Source organism: Rattus norvegicus, chromosome 6 (assembly GCF_021556685.1).
Source record: "Rattus norvegicus strain SHRSP/BbbUtx chromosome 6, alternate assembly SHRSP_T2T, whole genome shotgun sequence".
Taxonomy (NCBI): Eukaryota; Metazoa; Chordata; class Mammalia; order Rodentia; family Muridae; genus Rattus; species Rattus norvegicus.
The window spans coordinates 57,349,127-57,365,316 of record NC_141539.1 but is presented as its reverse complement, the minus strand read 5'-3'; the positions used below and the strand labels follow the sequence as shown (position 1 = coordinate 57,365,316).

At 40.7% G+C, this 16,190-nt stretch overlaps 1 protein-coding gene across 52 annotated transcripts in view; it reads left to right on the top strand.

The window, feature by feature from the left end:
- Positions 1 to 16,190, top strand: part of Hdac9 (histone deacetylase 9) — an 863,837-nt gene that overhangs the window by 487,921 nt on the left and 359,726 nt on the right. For 36 of the 52 annotated variants that reach the window (NM_001443943.1, XM_087554679.1, XM_087554684.1 and 33 more), the window contains 2 exon segments: positions 4,482 to 4,613; positions 9,733 to 9,848. In NM_001443943.1, the coding sequence (NP_001430872.1) occupies positions 4,482 to 4,613; positions 9,733 to 9,848 (248 nt within the window). 52 annotated transcript variants of the gene reach the window in all.

Below are 16,190 nucleotides of genomic sequence, written 5' to 3'. Positions count from 1 at the left end.
ACATGTAGCTCATCAGATAATAATGCTGGCAGTTCTTCCAGAGGGCCTAGATTCAGTTCCCAGCATCTACGTGGTGGTGCACAGTCATCTAATGCCCTAGTTCCTTCTGCTGATCTCTGTTGGCCTGTCACTTTGATATACAGGTAAATATGCAGGCACAATACCTATATACACAAAACAAAATAATATTTTAGATTTTTAATCTTAATGAAGACAAAATGCACACAGCAGGTACTCATTCTCAATAGGTGGAAGAATGAGTAGAATTTATACTTTGAAAAAACTCAAAGAAAATACATGGTCAGTTACTAATAAAAGTACTTTAGATCATAATAAAAGTTTAGAAAAGAATTATTGCTTTTACTGTTTTAATAATGTACTAAGCTTGTATCTTCCAGTTGTAGGCACACAATCCTCTTCTTACATTTTTATTTTATTGGTATGTTTTATTTTAGTATAATTTCCTTAGTCTTATATGAGCCACAGGAGACATTCAGAGAGAACTCCCGCTCAGTGTTTTGCCATAACAAGTAATGACCAATACTGTTCCTGCTCTTTAGTAGATGATTTAATAGTTTGCTGAGATTTCCACCATCCCATGATTAGAGTTAGCACATGAAAGGGTTAGCATTGTAGTTCAATTTGGGCCTGACTGTGTCAGAGGCCTGCACACTTCCCACAGGACTCTGTATGGGTCTGTATGTATATGTACAAATGAAAATCATGATTGTCCCTGGGTCATCCTTGAACACCTTGCCACACGCCACTTCTACCATTTCCCAGCCTGAGCCCTGATTCTGGGTCTAGGATTTCTGACCTGTTAACCTGTGCTTTTAGTAGTCAGCTTACTACTCAGCTCCTGACTTGATTCTCATGTATGGCTTCCCTGAGCACATTCTGCATCATGAGGAGGAGAAGGAGGAAGAGAAGGAGGAGGAGGAAAAAAGGGAGGAGGAGGAGAGGGAGGAGGAGGAGGGAGGGGAGGAGTTGGGAAGAGGAGAAGAATAACGGTGTAAAAATATCTTTCATTCATGAAACATTACTCTGATGTGTGTGCTGACTTTGGCTCTGTCTTCTTTGAAATAAGATAAGAAAAAAGTCCTAGGGTCCGTTTGCTTATGCTCTTACCTTTACAACCCAGAACCTTACACTTAATTTTTGATGGAAGGTTTTCAAGTGAGCAAGCATACACATTCAGGAGGCACATACCCTAAACCTTAGTCCTTCTTTGGGCAGATGAATTGAAATGTGGAGGGTAGCTGGAGGGGAGGGGGTTGGAGATGAAAAGGTGATTAATGCAACAGGCCCTCTCGCAAACTGCTCATCCCCCTCTGGCCTCTGAGGATTAGTAAGGGAGGAACATGGACATCTTGAGCCTTCACAGAGATCAGAACATTGAAAGGGAAAGCAACTCCCAGGACAAAGAGCTGGTCATTACTCCTCTCGCCCATCACTGTGAGGGCTGAAGGCTGTCTGCCATTACATTCTCATCCTCTCCACTGACATTCTACTCTCTCAGGTGACTTAAAAATCACTGAAATCTAGACAGAAGCTTTTGCCAGAACCATTGCATAGGACCTTTCCTCAAAAACATTTATATTGCAGAGTTTTCAAATATAAGTTTACGTTCCAGTTTTTAACTTATCCATATATATGGAGATATGACCATCCAAAAGAAGTTGACTAGGCTTGCTTCCAATACAAATATCAGGAGTACTTGCACAATTGCTCCTGTGCAAATTCTGAAGTCTCGGACATAGTTGAACAGACAGCTGAATCCATGATACCAGAGGCTCTGGGGGACAGAAGAGGGTGGGTTAATGGATGAAAAGTCACAATATGGTAGCAGAGATGTTTGTTGGTGTTCTGCTACATAAATAGTGGTTATAATTAACAGTGTTGTATCGTGTAATTCAAAATAACTGGCAGGGAGAATTTTGAATATTCCCACCCCAGAGAAGTCATGTTTGAGATAAAGGATAACTGGATCTTTCTGAATTGATCAATACACAACACATAAAGGCTCAAAAATCATCCTACTCTACCTTGTAAATACATAATTATGTCCTGTCGAAAGACTTATAATATTAATAGATTTAAAACTTTTAAGAAATATTTTCCAAGGATAAATAAAGTATCAAGACTCCCTATCAGCACTCCTCAACCCTTGATCATTTTCCCTTTCTCGCTCAACCTTTTTAGGTTCTCATCACCCCCCACATTTCTTAGTGTCTGTTTACTCATCCCATGGTGGTATAGTTACTGACAGCTCCCACTTACTGATTGCCCCCTTGGGGTTTCTTAAGTTACTGACCTTTGGGCCTAGATAATTCCTTGTCATTGAGGGAATCTTTGCTGGTGGGATGACTAGAAGTACCTATGGCTTCTACATCTTAATATGGTATCGTCCCCATGACCAGCGATGTCTCAAACATTGCCAAATATCTCAGGAGGAATATCTTCTCTGATTTAGAACCAACCAATGGCTTGTCTTGTATGTGGCATTGTTCCATTCAATTCTCTATTAACTGCAACTTATAAAGACTATTAATTAGAGGCAATCTATTAATTGATGGCAACAAAGTGATGGATAGATGAGAAAAAGGGAGAAAAACTACAGAACTTATTTCATTGCTGATTGCCATGGAAGAGAACAGGGTTAAAGGGATGTGGAGTCATCCAGCAAATGACAAAAGCAAGAAGTCATTCGTGTGGCTGAAGGTGCAGGTCCGACTGATTCTTCAGTGCTAAAGTCATGGATGACTGATATTCAGGGAGGAAGAGGAGGCAGGATGTACAGGGCTGAGGCCACCAATAAGCATCCTCTGTCTCCTGCCTCATGAAGTGATAAGTAAGTGGTTTAGTTCCTTCTGGGCAGCCAATTTTTAATGTTTAATCCATTAGGCTTCATTGTAAGTCTTGAATAGATCTCAGTCAGAGAACAATCTCAATTTTGTTTTGTTTTGTTTTTTTTCTGAGTAGGTCATAGGCAAAACAGAGACAGTGCCATTACAGTAATGATTGGGGGACTCACAGCCCTTTGTTTCTATAATGGTAATTCTTTCAGGCACAATATCAAATATCACACACACACACACACACACACACACAAATAAAAAAAATAAAGAGCTTGCATTATATTTGTATCTGAGAAGTTCAGTAGCTCTCAGTTTAAGTTGACAATGGCAGGGAAGAGAACAAGAGAGCAAACAAGTCCAGACATTTGATGTCCTTGTCTTACAGAGGGCTGCGACCTGAGATCTAACACTACTCTTCTTTAAAAGGAAAGATTTCATTGATGAGACACCCCAGGAACATGGCCGGTGTGGACGATCACCGACACTTTACGAAAGTTATCTTGTAATTTGTATGCGGTTCCTCTGTCAGGAGAAAGGGAGTATCTGGCATTTTAGGTTAGGTCAGCGTGCTCGGACACAGCCCTGGCGTCCTCCCACCACCTCTGTAGCGTAGGGCAAGTGATGGATCCTCTGTAGTTTGACTTCCTCATCAATACTATAACATTACAGATAGAGTCCATACCGTATACGTTTTATGTGGAAGCAAGTTAGTATTGACACAATACTTAGGATAGGGTTGCAAGATAGAAAACATGACAAAATGTTTTCGTCTGAAACAGAACAGCCTTATGGTCACACCACCATCCTCAACAACACATACAACATATTTCTACTACACAAAGATGGTTTTCAGTGCTTCCATTCTTCAAACATAATTCTTTAAAAATATAATAAATCATTACCACATAGATTCACTATTTGGAATAATATGGTCAGGGAAACAGTAAAATACGCATAGGTCATGGGAATTTGTATTTTAAAACATATTCAATTCCAGCTTGGTCAGCTTACTTTATTTCTGACTGGATTCTGAGGACATGGAAAGACTTACAGTGACACTGAATTTTTGTTGTTTTATCCTGTTGAATGTGTTTTCCCAGAGTTTTAGGTTAGAAGCAACTGACAAAGAAATATTTCAGGAGTCAGAATTAGACGTAAATTATGCTCCACGGAGGTGTCTTCTTGTTACCAGGAGTCAGGTCAGAGTCTCCAACCTCACATTAAGTTACTGTTTTAGTGGTTATTGAATTTCGGTCTTGAGAGAATTAGGAGGCCAGCCAATGAAGTATAATAAATCTCTACTCAGACCTACCCGTAATTAGTGATTAAACCTCCCATTAACAATTACAGTTGTGCTAGATAAAAAGTTAAGTAGAAAAGTTATTTTTGCTTCTATTTCACATTCCTGTTAAGAGAAGGACAATTTACTTTTAAAATGATTACTGTATTTGTCTGTTTGATTAATTTAGAGTTAACACCTTATTTGTATGCTTGGGTTTTTAATTTGAGAAGAGTGGACTGGGAGAAGTTTGGCATTACTTTTTTTTTTTTAACGTTTAGACACAGGAGCAATTGGCTCTTTATTTTTTAATTTTTATCTATTTTCTTTGTCTCAATCCCCAGCCTCAGAGCCCAACTTGAAGGTGCGGTCCAGGTTAAAACAGAAAGTGGCAGAGAGGAGAAGCAGCCCCTTACTCAGGCGGAAGGATGGAAATCTTGTCACTTCATTCAAGAAGCGAGTGTTTGAGGTGGCAGGTAATTGAGGATTGGGTAGTCACACACTAACACTTGCTGGTCATAGGAATTTTTTTTTAAGTTTAGAATCAACGCTCTTGCATTTTGAGAAGTACTTCTTGAAAGACAGTGTATTTGAAAACACACAGATAGTTACAATAGTGAACTTTGCTCTGTACTCACCAGCTGTATGACGCAGGAAATGAAGGAAAACAGCAATGTGTTTGTCAGTCATGGCACAGCTGAGCAGCACCAAAGCTTGCCCTGTTCTTTTTAGAAGCAAGCAGTCTGTTTGGGAAATGCCAGCTAACAGACTATAGTTTTTATTGAAATCTGATCAGAAAGGAGCAGAGGGGGGGTATCAAGAAGAGCATTCCCCTCTCCCCTTCCTCAGACAGGAACGTAGGAAATACATCTGGGAAAATTAAACTATGTGGAACAGCAAAACCTTGACTTTTCAACAAATTTACAGAACTCATAAATGACTTTATGTGTTTACTAGTGACCTGGGACTCATGACAGGCGAGGGGAAATGCTGCCTTTTATGAAGGGGAAAGGGCTGTCGCTTTCACTAGCCTCAGATGGACGAGTTCATATTTTTTTTAGCTGCCTGGTTAATTGTGGGGTGAACATGTTAGGAAATTCAACTTGATATCTTACAAACCCCCTTGTCCCACTTGTACCTGTTCTGAAATTAGAGAAGTGCCTAAGAATACAAGAATCCAAAAGGCTAGCCACAAAAATCCTGGCTACTGCTTACTTAAGGATATAGCAACCCAAAGGGTTACACAGAAGTAAATACTGACTGCTGTTTCCTGGGTACTTAGTGCAGTGGCTCAGACCCAGAGGTTTTGATCAGGCACAGAGGAAAGAGGTCATGGTCTGAAGCCATGTTATGTTTTGGAAGGAAGTGTGACCGTTCCAGGTAGGCAGCTGCTGTTGGTTCTCCGAGATCCGATCTCACTCCTCATGTGTTTTTTTTAAAATCATGGGTGTCCTGTCCCTCCTTTAGCCAGAACATGTTTAGAGAGCAGAGTCAAGAGAAGAGTCTGAAAGAAGTGAAAGAACTTGGATACAAATGGTAGGGCAGCTTAAAAATTGACAGATTGTTTCCATTTGTAAACAAAGACCTCAGTCTCCTCTCTAAACAGAATGGACTGGTATTGTTATGAGAACACTAGTATTAGTGATTACGCTTAGAAAACTCCTTGAAGAGATGTGAAATTTTGAAGAAAGAAACAATATTTATTTCTAATATCTGTATAATCACATTTATAGTAACCGAGTCCTAGATCTGGAATTACAGATTTTTCTTCGTAATCTTATGGGATTGCAATTCATCCCTTTCTGTCTCAGGAAGTATGCAAGGTGGGACTTCTGTCCTTACTACTCCTACACACGCTCAGCCTGTGGGCTGCCACTACAGATGCTACTGAGTCTAAATGTGTCTGGGGATCTGAACTTCTGCACACAGGTGTCTTCACCTGGCCTGCTTCCTGTTTCTCAGTGGACTTTCATCTAATTTGAAGAACTCTACGTCTTGATAGTGAAGGTTTTTAGTAACCAGTTGGAGGCGACCACAGTGTCATCGTGGTTTAGATGTCATTTCTGCTAGTCTCTTCTTTGCCTTTTTCTCTTTCCTCTTTACAGGAGGAAGTATCTTCTCTCTGTCCTTTACCTCCTCTTCATAGTTGATAATGTAGAAACAAATTACCATTTCACACTTTTTCAAATTCAAGCAATTTCTTCCCCTCTTCCTCCAAAAGCTTTCTTCTCTTATAAAGTTACACACAGACTCAACTCTCTGTGCCTGCTGTGATTCTCCCTCTCTCTCCTCTGCTGGTGTTGTTTCATTTATTATTCTTCAAGTCCAGTTCCAAACTTATTCCCTTTTCTGGGTTTTCACAGTTTATCCACACATGCACTCAGGCTCTAACCAGTCTGTATGACGTGGATCAGTAATTGTTAGGCTGAAATCACACAGGCTTCTCCTCACAATTCAGTTTTTTTAGTATCACATAAAGCAAGATAATTTAAAATGGCAAAAAGAGAAGAACATTTAAGAATATAGTGTTTTTAAAAAATATGGAAATGAAATATTATTGGGAAATTATGGCCATGCCAGCTTCAACCTTACATTGCAGCTGTGAGATGCAGGAGCAGAAGTACCTGCAAGGAATTTCAGATTGCATTTGAAAAAGAAAAATACACTGTGTGGCTGTGGCAGGGTATGCGTATAATGAAATGCACGCACTAGGGACAGAGAAGAGGGTCAGGAGTTTTGGTCAGTTTGGGCTGGATGGTGTGGCTGTGTAGCAGTGTATGTATGTATGTATGTATATATGGATGGATGGACAGATGGATGGATGGATGAATTAATGAATGTATGTATTTATACAAATCCACTTATCCACATCCACACACATATATGTACATACATACACACACATACACACACACTTACACACACACACACACACACACACACACACACACACACATATATATAGAGAGAGAGAGAAGAGACAAAATTAATAAAAATGTGATCAAAATATGTGGACAGAAAGGCAATGAGCATAAGGGGCAGAACCCTTTATAATTCCAAATATTTGTTCAAATGCCATGCTAAGCAGATGTTAGGACCAGAATCCAATCACCAACTTGCCAGTCGTCCAATCGCAGTGTATCTCAGAGCAACTCTGCCTTATTTAGAATAGAAAGGAGAAAGTCAAAAGTTGTTTTGATGGAAGTCAGGGAAATCATGAGTTCCTGCTCCATGGCGGGTGTTCCCTGGGAGGCCGTGTGAAGGCCAGCTGAATTTCCAGGTGGGATTAGAGAAGAGAGAGGAGGACAGGGGGTGTGAGGCAGTGTGATGGGGATGATGTGCTTCTACAGAGTCAGTGACCTGGAGCAGAAAAGCCAAGAGCCAGGACAATCAGGGAAAACTCTCGTAAGATTCTCTGGGATGAATCTTTAAGAAACGTCCAGAGATTACGTTAGTGACTCTGAACAATGAGAGTCTATGCCACAGTTTAGGAACAGATCACAGAGAGTTAAACTGGACTGGCAATATTTAGACATCCGTGAGATGGTGTGAGGGAGGAAAGGAAAGGCCCAGTGGCTGGGGCGACAGGAAGGGAAGGATGACTCTAAGGTTGGGGGTAAAGTGCAGACACGAGCAGGAACATTTCATATTACAGTATTATCTGTTCTATACACATACTTGGGATTAAGCACTCCAAATTCTGGCCTGGAGAGATGGCCCAGTGGTTAAGAGAACTTGCTGTTCTTCTAGAGAGTCTAAGATTGGTTTCTAACACCCATTTGGAGTACCTCACAATTGCCTTTAACTCCAGTTCTAGCCTCAAACAAATATGCATATTTATGTATTTGTATATACAAGTAAATATACATATATATATGTGTGTGTGTATATTATTGCACACAATTAAGTAAAAATAAAAGAAGTCTTTAAAAGATCTAACATTCCAAAGTAATTCACATTAAAATATTTGTGATTTAAGACAAGGAGCACTAGGTAGATGACAGTAGTGTGCTGGAGGATAACACCTAGCACCAAATTAAAGAGCAAGAGGTGAGAAGGCCCGAGACCTAAGTGTGGGTCTGCGTTCAGGGACTGATGGAAGGAAGAGGTGGAGTCATGGACACAGGAGAAGGCACGGGTGTCTGAGACTATGGAGTCATAGCATTAAAGTGTAAAAGTATTTGAAGGAAAAGTTTCAGTTGGCAATGGATAAACCATGGCAATGAGAACCAGTTGGCTTTGAGAGGATAGTGCTGCCCAAGGATTACTACAGTCTGTCAGAAGAGGGGGCAACCCAGGAGGAAGGGACAACCCAGGAGGAGGGGCAACCCAGGAGGAGGGGCAACCCAGGAGGAAGGGACAACCCAGGAGGAGGGGCAACCCAGGAGGAGGGGCAACCCAGGAGGAGGGGCAACCCAGGAGGAGGGGCAATCCAGAATGAGAGGGCAACACGGGATGAGGGGACAACCCCAGATGAGGGGGACAACCCCATATGAGGGGCCAACCCCAAACTAGGAGTGCATGAAGACTTTGAGGAATTGTTGGAAGAAACTCTGTGTTTCCTGTGCTGTCCCTAGAAGGGGAGAGGCATAGAATGCTGAGGCTTAGAAAAGCTTAAGAAGAACACAGGTAACATAGTCATGGCATCAAAAGAACATGTGCAGGTGAGATTGAGGGCCCAACCTTGGGTCTCTGAAGAGCATAAGGCAGTGCCACTGATGTATAGGGTTAACACGGTATAGATGATGCACTCAGAAAACACTCCAAGTGACGGCAGCATGTGGGAAAGACCAAGCGATGGATAATCTCCTAGTGTTTCATATGGTGTCTTCTGCAGATACATTTCTAGGAATTAATTTTTTTCTATTTTTAATTAGATGTTTTATTAAATATATTACTTTAAATGTTGAGGTTTGCATGAATTTTGTTTCTAAAGATTAGCACATAAATATTCTCAATTGATGTCAAACACTGCCTCAAGGAATTTGTTTTTAATTGGTGTTTAAACACTTACACTTCTGAATTTGACACCTTCTCATCTTCTAGAAATTCAATGGGGTAAAATTAAAGTCAATGGACATGTTACAAGGCCACCAATGTAATGGTAGAGAAGTTTAGTTTCTCTTTCTTTTGCTTCAAACAATTTGACTGCCATGTACTATAATAAGATAGACCTTTAGTGTATCAAATAAAAGGCAATGTATGATTCGGCATCGAGACTGGCTTCCCCAAGTCTCTCTTGCATTAACAGCTTGCTTTTACTCCATATATGAATTTATTGCCTCTGTCACTGTATACTTTTATGATAGCATAAGAACAGCTCCTTTCTTCGTCAATGGCTTCTGTGACTTTTGGCCCTGTATCTTTCAGAGAAACTGTTAATATCAAGTGGTACTTTTAGCAGTTGGAAACAAAGGACAGAAAGAAACAGAAAGCTTTAGAAACGTTCCAGACCTTTGCTCCATTCTCTGTGTATAGTGCTGGTAATTCACACAGCAGCAAAGTGGATCACACCAGGCGCCGGGTAGCGTAGCCAGTGGAGTTCATCTTAGTATGTTGTTCATGAATGCACGTGTATTTCCCCATATTTTTCAGAATCCTCGGTCAGTAGCAGCTCTCCAGGGTCAGGTCCCAGTTCACCAAACAATGGGCCTGCTGGAAATGTTACCGAAAACGAGGCTTCAGTTCTGCCTCCCACGCCTCACCCCGAGGTAAGGCCCCTCTTCCTCTATGTCTGGAAACAGTTTCTGTGACACAAAACGGTATATCTGAATCCGGTGTCCTCGTTTTCACACATCATAAATCTATAAACTGAGCCCAAGTGTTTTCAAACCGTGAGGGACAAATATTCACCTTGTTTTGTACTGTTTGCTGATTGGTGATACAGTTTTATATGTGGGTTTGAATAAAGTCGATTCTATTTACAGGTTTTTTGATGACTATTCATGTTGAAAGAATACTGAAATGCAAATCATAGTTAATATGTTCTTAGCTCTGCTAACTCTGTACTGCACAAATATATATATATATATATATATATATATATATATATATATATATATATATATATTCGTAATCCTTCCTGGGTACCAGTTTTTCTGATAGGAGTAGACCTGTAGCAAACCAAACCAAGTCCATGTAAGCCTCTTACAATAACTGCTAATGAGGTAGGTTTTATTTATTTGACCTAAAGTGCAATGGAAAACAATTGGTGTCTGTCTTATGATCAAGGGAACTAGAATTTCACTGAGTGATCATGTGTTTAGTATTTACTACGTAATAGCCATTACCCCTGGTGAAATACATATAAGGATAAACAAAAATGTGAACGCCATTAGGGAAACTAACTTAGTGCAGAAGATTACTTTAAAGTGTCATCATTTGTTGTAATCAGTGACACAATACTAACAAGAAAGCAAGTGTCAGCATGAGTCACATGGTTTCTGTGTTGAACTGCACAAAGGTAACCATATTAATAGAACTATTTTGAACTGACTGAAGGCCTACACATTAGGCTGCCTCCCCCCTATACATCCTCTGCAGGGAGAAGGGTTGCGATGACTTCTCCTGTGTGACTGTGACTTGCTTCTCCCTTTGTATTCTAGAGCCTTTGTACTTTGAGACTGAGAGGCATTGGTCAAATCTGCCATCCATTGGGTTACATCAGTAGCTTTCTTGCCATGCCATTATCCACACTGTGCCAAACCACTTCTACCTACAAGGGAGTCACCTTCCTGTCTCCCGACAGAACCCCCTGATTTTAAACAGTCACCTTCACTGACAAAAAATGCCCCCCATTGCTCAGTCAGTTCATACATTTCACATGCACAAATGGACACACGTGCACACATCTAAATTACTAGATGTTGTAAAATCATTGGGTGAAATATAAGCAGTGGAAATGGATGCTTTAAAGGCTTCACATTCTTGACTTTGACCTCTGGTTTCTCATGAACTCAAAAACCCTCAAGATAGATGAAAAAAGCCCAGTACTGAGCAAGGAGAATACTGTAAACCCTCCAGACTCTCCCCTCACTCAATGCTGGTATTCCAAGGACCCATGTCTAAGCTCCTTGGTGAGTGTCTCACCGCACTCCAACAGTTGCCTGAAAAGTTGTAACTCTGAGTGAGACTGTGTGTATTACAGCAGAAATCGCACAGCCTTGCACAGCTTTCGACTTACAGCATCCCCGTATGTGCAGACTCCTAGGTGCCCGCACAAGAGATGTGAGTCCTACAGAGAGTGGGTCATCATCTTCCTAGAGTCTAAAACTTCCACTCGATTTGCAAGAGAGCATTAGTAGTCGAGGCAAAGGGTCTGGCTGATGAGCGTTATCTGAGCTATCTCAAGGCTGACATTCAGACCTCTATACTCATTGCCAAGACGCTCATTAGATTCCTGTTTCTTGCTATCTTGTCACTTGCTATCTCTTTTTTATTATACCCTCCAAAATATGATGCAAGATAGAATATTCTATGAATACTGGTGATCATGCATGTTAAGTGACTTTCAGCTGTTGAGATTACATCCCCATAATGAGTGATTTTCTAAATTCTGTAGCTCTCTAATTAATTTCCAAGAAAAAACAATTTGATCACCAATAGTCAGTTTTAACATGAGTCTCACTATCCACACAAACAACAATTGAAAGGTTCTGATCAGTCCTAAGGCTGTACCCTTGAAAAATGACAGCATATAACAGTACCTTCGGCAGCATAGATAATTCTAAGGTACAGTGTTGATGACTTGGCCTTGGGTCCTTAGCTGTTTGCCCACATCTCATTAGATTCAGAAAGAGTTCAATTATCTGGCATCTTTAGTATGTAGATGAGTGTCAACAACACGTGGGATTTGATTACAGTTCAGGTAGAAGGACAGAGTGTGGCTTGAGAGTTACTAAGTTACTAAATGTATCCCTGCTCAGTAAAATAATAACAATAGCAATAAAAACCAGTAAAGATGTGTTGGTGAAAACAAAATACAAAAGTGGAAGGTTTTCCTCTTCCAACTCTTTGTGACCTACTAAATATGTCTACTTTTAAGCATGTATGTATACGTGTGTATATTCATGCATAGCTAGAGTCAAAATGGAGAGCATAAATCAAGACATTTTATTTATTTTATTTCTAAATCTTTTATTCGCACAAACTAGGCTTTGGATCTCCTTGCTTTTCAGCTAGCTATTGAACGTGCTCTGTCACTGCAAATCTTTCCTTCCACCCCCACCAGTCAAAAAAGAAAAACAAAACAAAACAGAAGGAAATGTGATTTAATGGAGTTTAAAGGGTAGAGGGATTTCTCCAGGTCAGTGGCAGGACATCCACTTCCAACGCTCACAAGGCTAGTTCAAAAGCAAGCAGTGACTTACCTCATAATGAATTAATTGTGTGCCTGAACTGTGGTCCAAAAGGCCAGGTGGGCAGACCTTTCTGCACCAATGGCTAGCCTCTCTATGGCCCAGAACCAAAAATACAGCCCTGATGGCTAACATGTGTTTTCTGCTGTATTACATTCACAGAGCTCTGTCCTGTAATTCAGTCTGGATAGGTAAGGATGCAGCAGAAGTGAAGCAGACTGTCAGCAAATTAGCATCCTAGCTATGACACATTACCACCCAGAGAAAGTGGACACGGCAAAGTGTGCAATCATTTAGAATTTGCTGTGGTTTTTTTTTTTTACTGTTACCCTGTAAGATTGATAATAAAAAGTGATTTCACAGTAGCATGAATTTATAGATCAAAATTACAGTATTCGATGCTAAAATCTTCAGTTATATAATTCGCCATTTACAGAATATCCTGCTTTGATGAAATTACACAAGTAGGTTTTCATCTTAAAGGAATAAAGGTGTCAAGTCCATAACCTGCCAGGGAAACCAGCTGAGGCCAGTCTGCCCAGCATTCTGAAAACCTGTCTCAATGGGATAAAAAGGGAGAGTTGAGTGTGTCTCTTAGTGGTACAGTCTTCAGGTAGCACACAGAAGGTCCTAGACCGATCTCAGTCACCAATGTAAAAACACCCAGCAGGGTCTGAATGGCTCTCTCTGTAAGTAGAGTATAACCTAATCCTTCAGACCACATATAAACAAATGGGATTCCTTTTTAATTTTTTTTATATTTTGTCAAATATTTTTCCATCCCCATTGATATGGTCATGTGACTTTTTTCTTATTGTCCTTATTGTTATTATAGAATTATGTTAGCTACATTTTTCATTAATGAATTTATTCAATTAAAATTCCAGTCCATTAATTAATTTTTGTATTGGATATTTTATGTATTTATATTTCAAATATCCCCTTTCCGGTTCCCCCATCTCTGATAACCCCTTCCCCTGCTTGAATGAAGATTCTCCCCCTCCCACCCACCCATTCCCACCTCAAAACTCTGGCATTACCCTACACTGGGCTTTCACAGGACCAAAGGCTTCTCCTACTGATACCATACAATGCCATCTTCTACTACATGTGCAGCTGGAGCCATGGGTCACTCCATGTGTACTCTTTGGTTGGTGGTTTAGTCCCTGGGAACTCTGCGGGGTCTGGTTGGTTGATATTGTTGTTCTCCCTATGGGATTGCAAACCTCTTCAGCTCCTTCAGTCCTTTCTCTAACTCCTACATTGGGGTCCCCATGCTCAGCCCGATAGTTAGCTGCAAGCATCCTCATCTGTACAGTAAGGCTCTGGCAGAGCCTCTCAGGAAACACCCATATCAGGCATTTGCCATTTAGGAGATAGGAGGAGGGACACCTAAAGTTCTTGAACCCTTAGATAAACATGATTTTGTTTTCTATTCTATAAGTCACAAGTCCCACCTGATGTAGCTGAGGCAGAGGCAGAAATGAATGAGAATGTACTCCTGATTGCAACTCCGGACCCAGCATAGTGGGTATCTAAGTATTCTGCCGAAGATGGGGCTTGAATACTGATTGCTCTGAAACCAACTGCTTGGTCAAGTTGCCAAATTGCTACTAATCCCGAGCTTCCCAATTGATTAAAAGGTTTCCTGCCCCGGTGTTGAGTGTTTGCAAGGCAGGTAGTACATTTTAAAACGTGAAAGGACTTTATTTTGTTATTGTCCTCAGCATGGACTCTTCATAGGGAAAACTCATTAAGTTCGTCTTCGGGCCAGCAGCTCTCACATGAGAATGAGTCTCCATCTGCTCTGACCACTTCTGTTCCGTTTCATCTATTTTTTTTTTTTTTTTACGTATGCTCAGTCCCGGCATCCAGACTGTTGGAGCTCCTCACTTTACTCCTTTGTAAACTTGGTTGGGAACTAAAACCTCAAGCATTTCTCTTTCCAGCTCCCATCAGAGATGTCTTTAGCCATCTAGTTACTTGGACTGTTAATACTGTGGGCCTGCGGGTTCAAATATGCTTCCGTGGATATCCGTACCGCGGCTCCAGATCCAATAGATTTACTTGATAGCTATCTTAACGGTAGCCAAGTGACTGGTTTGTTTCTATTTAAACATTAGTGGCTGCCTCTGCTGTTAAGTTTTAAAATAATCTTTCTAGGCAAGAACAAATGATTAACAAAAAAAAAAAAAAAAACAATTCTAGTAATAAGGGTGAAGTGGTCTAAGATCACCGGAAATGACATTCATGCTGCGCCGGCCTTTGGTTCACCTGCCTGCTGTTGTGTGTTAGCCATTAAGACATTTGCTAAGCCGGTATCTCAGAGCTATGGTTTGTGTGACAGCAATTAAAACTTGTCCCTCACTTGGAAAAAATAAAGCTGTGATGACACAATAGTTACATGAGCCAATGTTGCAAAGCGAGATCTTTTTTAAAATATAAATGCAAAGTCAGGGAGCCAGTTCCCAGGGCTTCTAGAAGCTCAGCAGTCCTTGCTGTTTCTCCAGAGGACCCAACATTAGTTTCCAGCACTCGTGTTGGGTGGTGCACAACCTCTCCTGGCTCCAGCTCCAGGGGGTCTGACACCTTTTTGGCTTCTGTAAGCACCCATAAAGATGCGCACACATGCACACACATACACTTAAATAAAGTGAGGATTCCACCTACCAGTTTCCCTCATGGAGTCTCATTGCGTATATCAACCACATTCCAGGGAAAGGATCCTTCGTGCCCAGTTGTGATTAGCCAACACGAAAAAGGCCCCATGTTTTCTTCGTGGGCTCTTGGTTGGTTTTGCTTTGGTTTATCTGGTCTTAATTTGTTTGTTTGTTTTGATTTCCATTCTTATTTTAATTTTTTTTTTTGAGAGAGACTCAGAGGAGGATAGAGAACATGAACTTAGGGGATTAAAGAGATGGGAAGATTTGGGGAAGCAGAAGAATGCAGTTTATAAAAATTATTGTTAGTATCCTGCCAATTTTGGTGTAATATTTGATAGTAATATCTTCAGTGCAAAGTAAAAAATTAAAACTTGGAAAGTCTTACTTTTGGAAAATGATTCCGTTTTATTATGTGGAGCTTTGTACCTTTGTTTTTGTCTGAAGGAAGCGTAGAAGAGAAATTTAATTTTGAAAAGTGCTGCTAAAGCCATACACAAAGATTAAGCCACCGAGGAGGGAGCTTTTAAAATGCAGCTGTCTGGTTGTTAGTCCACAGTTTTTTGAGTCAAAGTCACCTGACCTAAGTATGCCTTCCTGTGGGCCATCGTGACAGGTGTGGATGCCACCTTAATGCAGTCAGGGTTCTCCATCTTAGACAGAAGGGACTGTTTTCTAGGAGAGGTAGGTGGTTGTCTGTATCCACAGCCCACACATAGCGGAGCTCAGATGAGAAGTGAGAATCATTAAACATTTATCTTACTAGTCTAAATATCTTACCCAATGTTTGTGTTCTTTTCTTTCTCCAATGCTCTGGTCTATTGTACCTGCTCTATACAATTTTGAACATTCAATGTTCGCTTTTTCTATAAGCTTATTGAAAGTAGGCAGATCTTTACATATGTGTTCTCAAGCCAAGGTGTCAGGAAGAGAGACACTCAGTGAATTGCTCACCTTCACTCCCCACCACCCTCCAACCTCTCTCTCTCTCTCTCTCTCTCTCTCTCTCTCTCTCTCTCTCTCTCTCTCTCTCTCT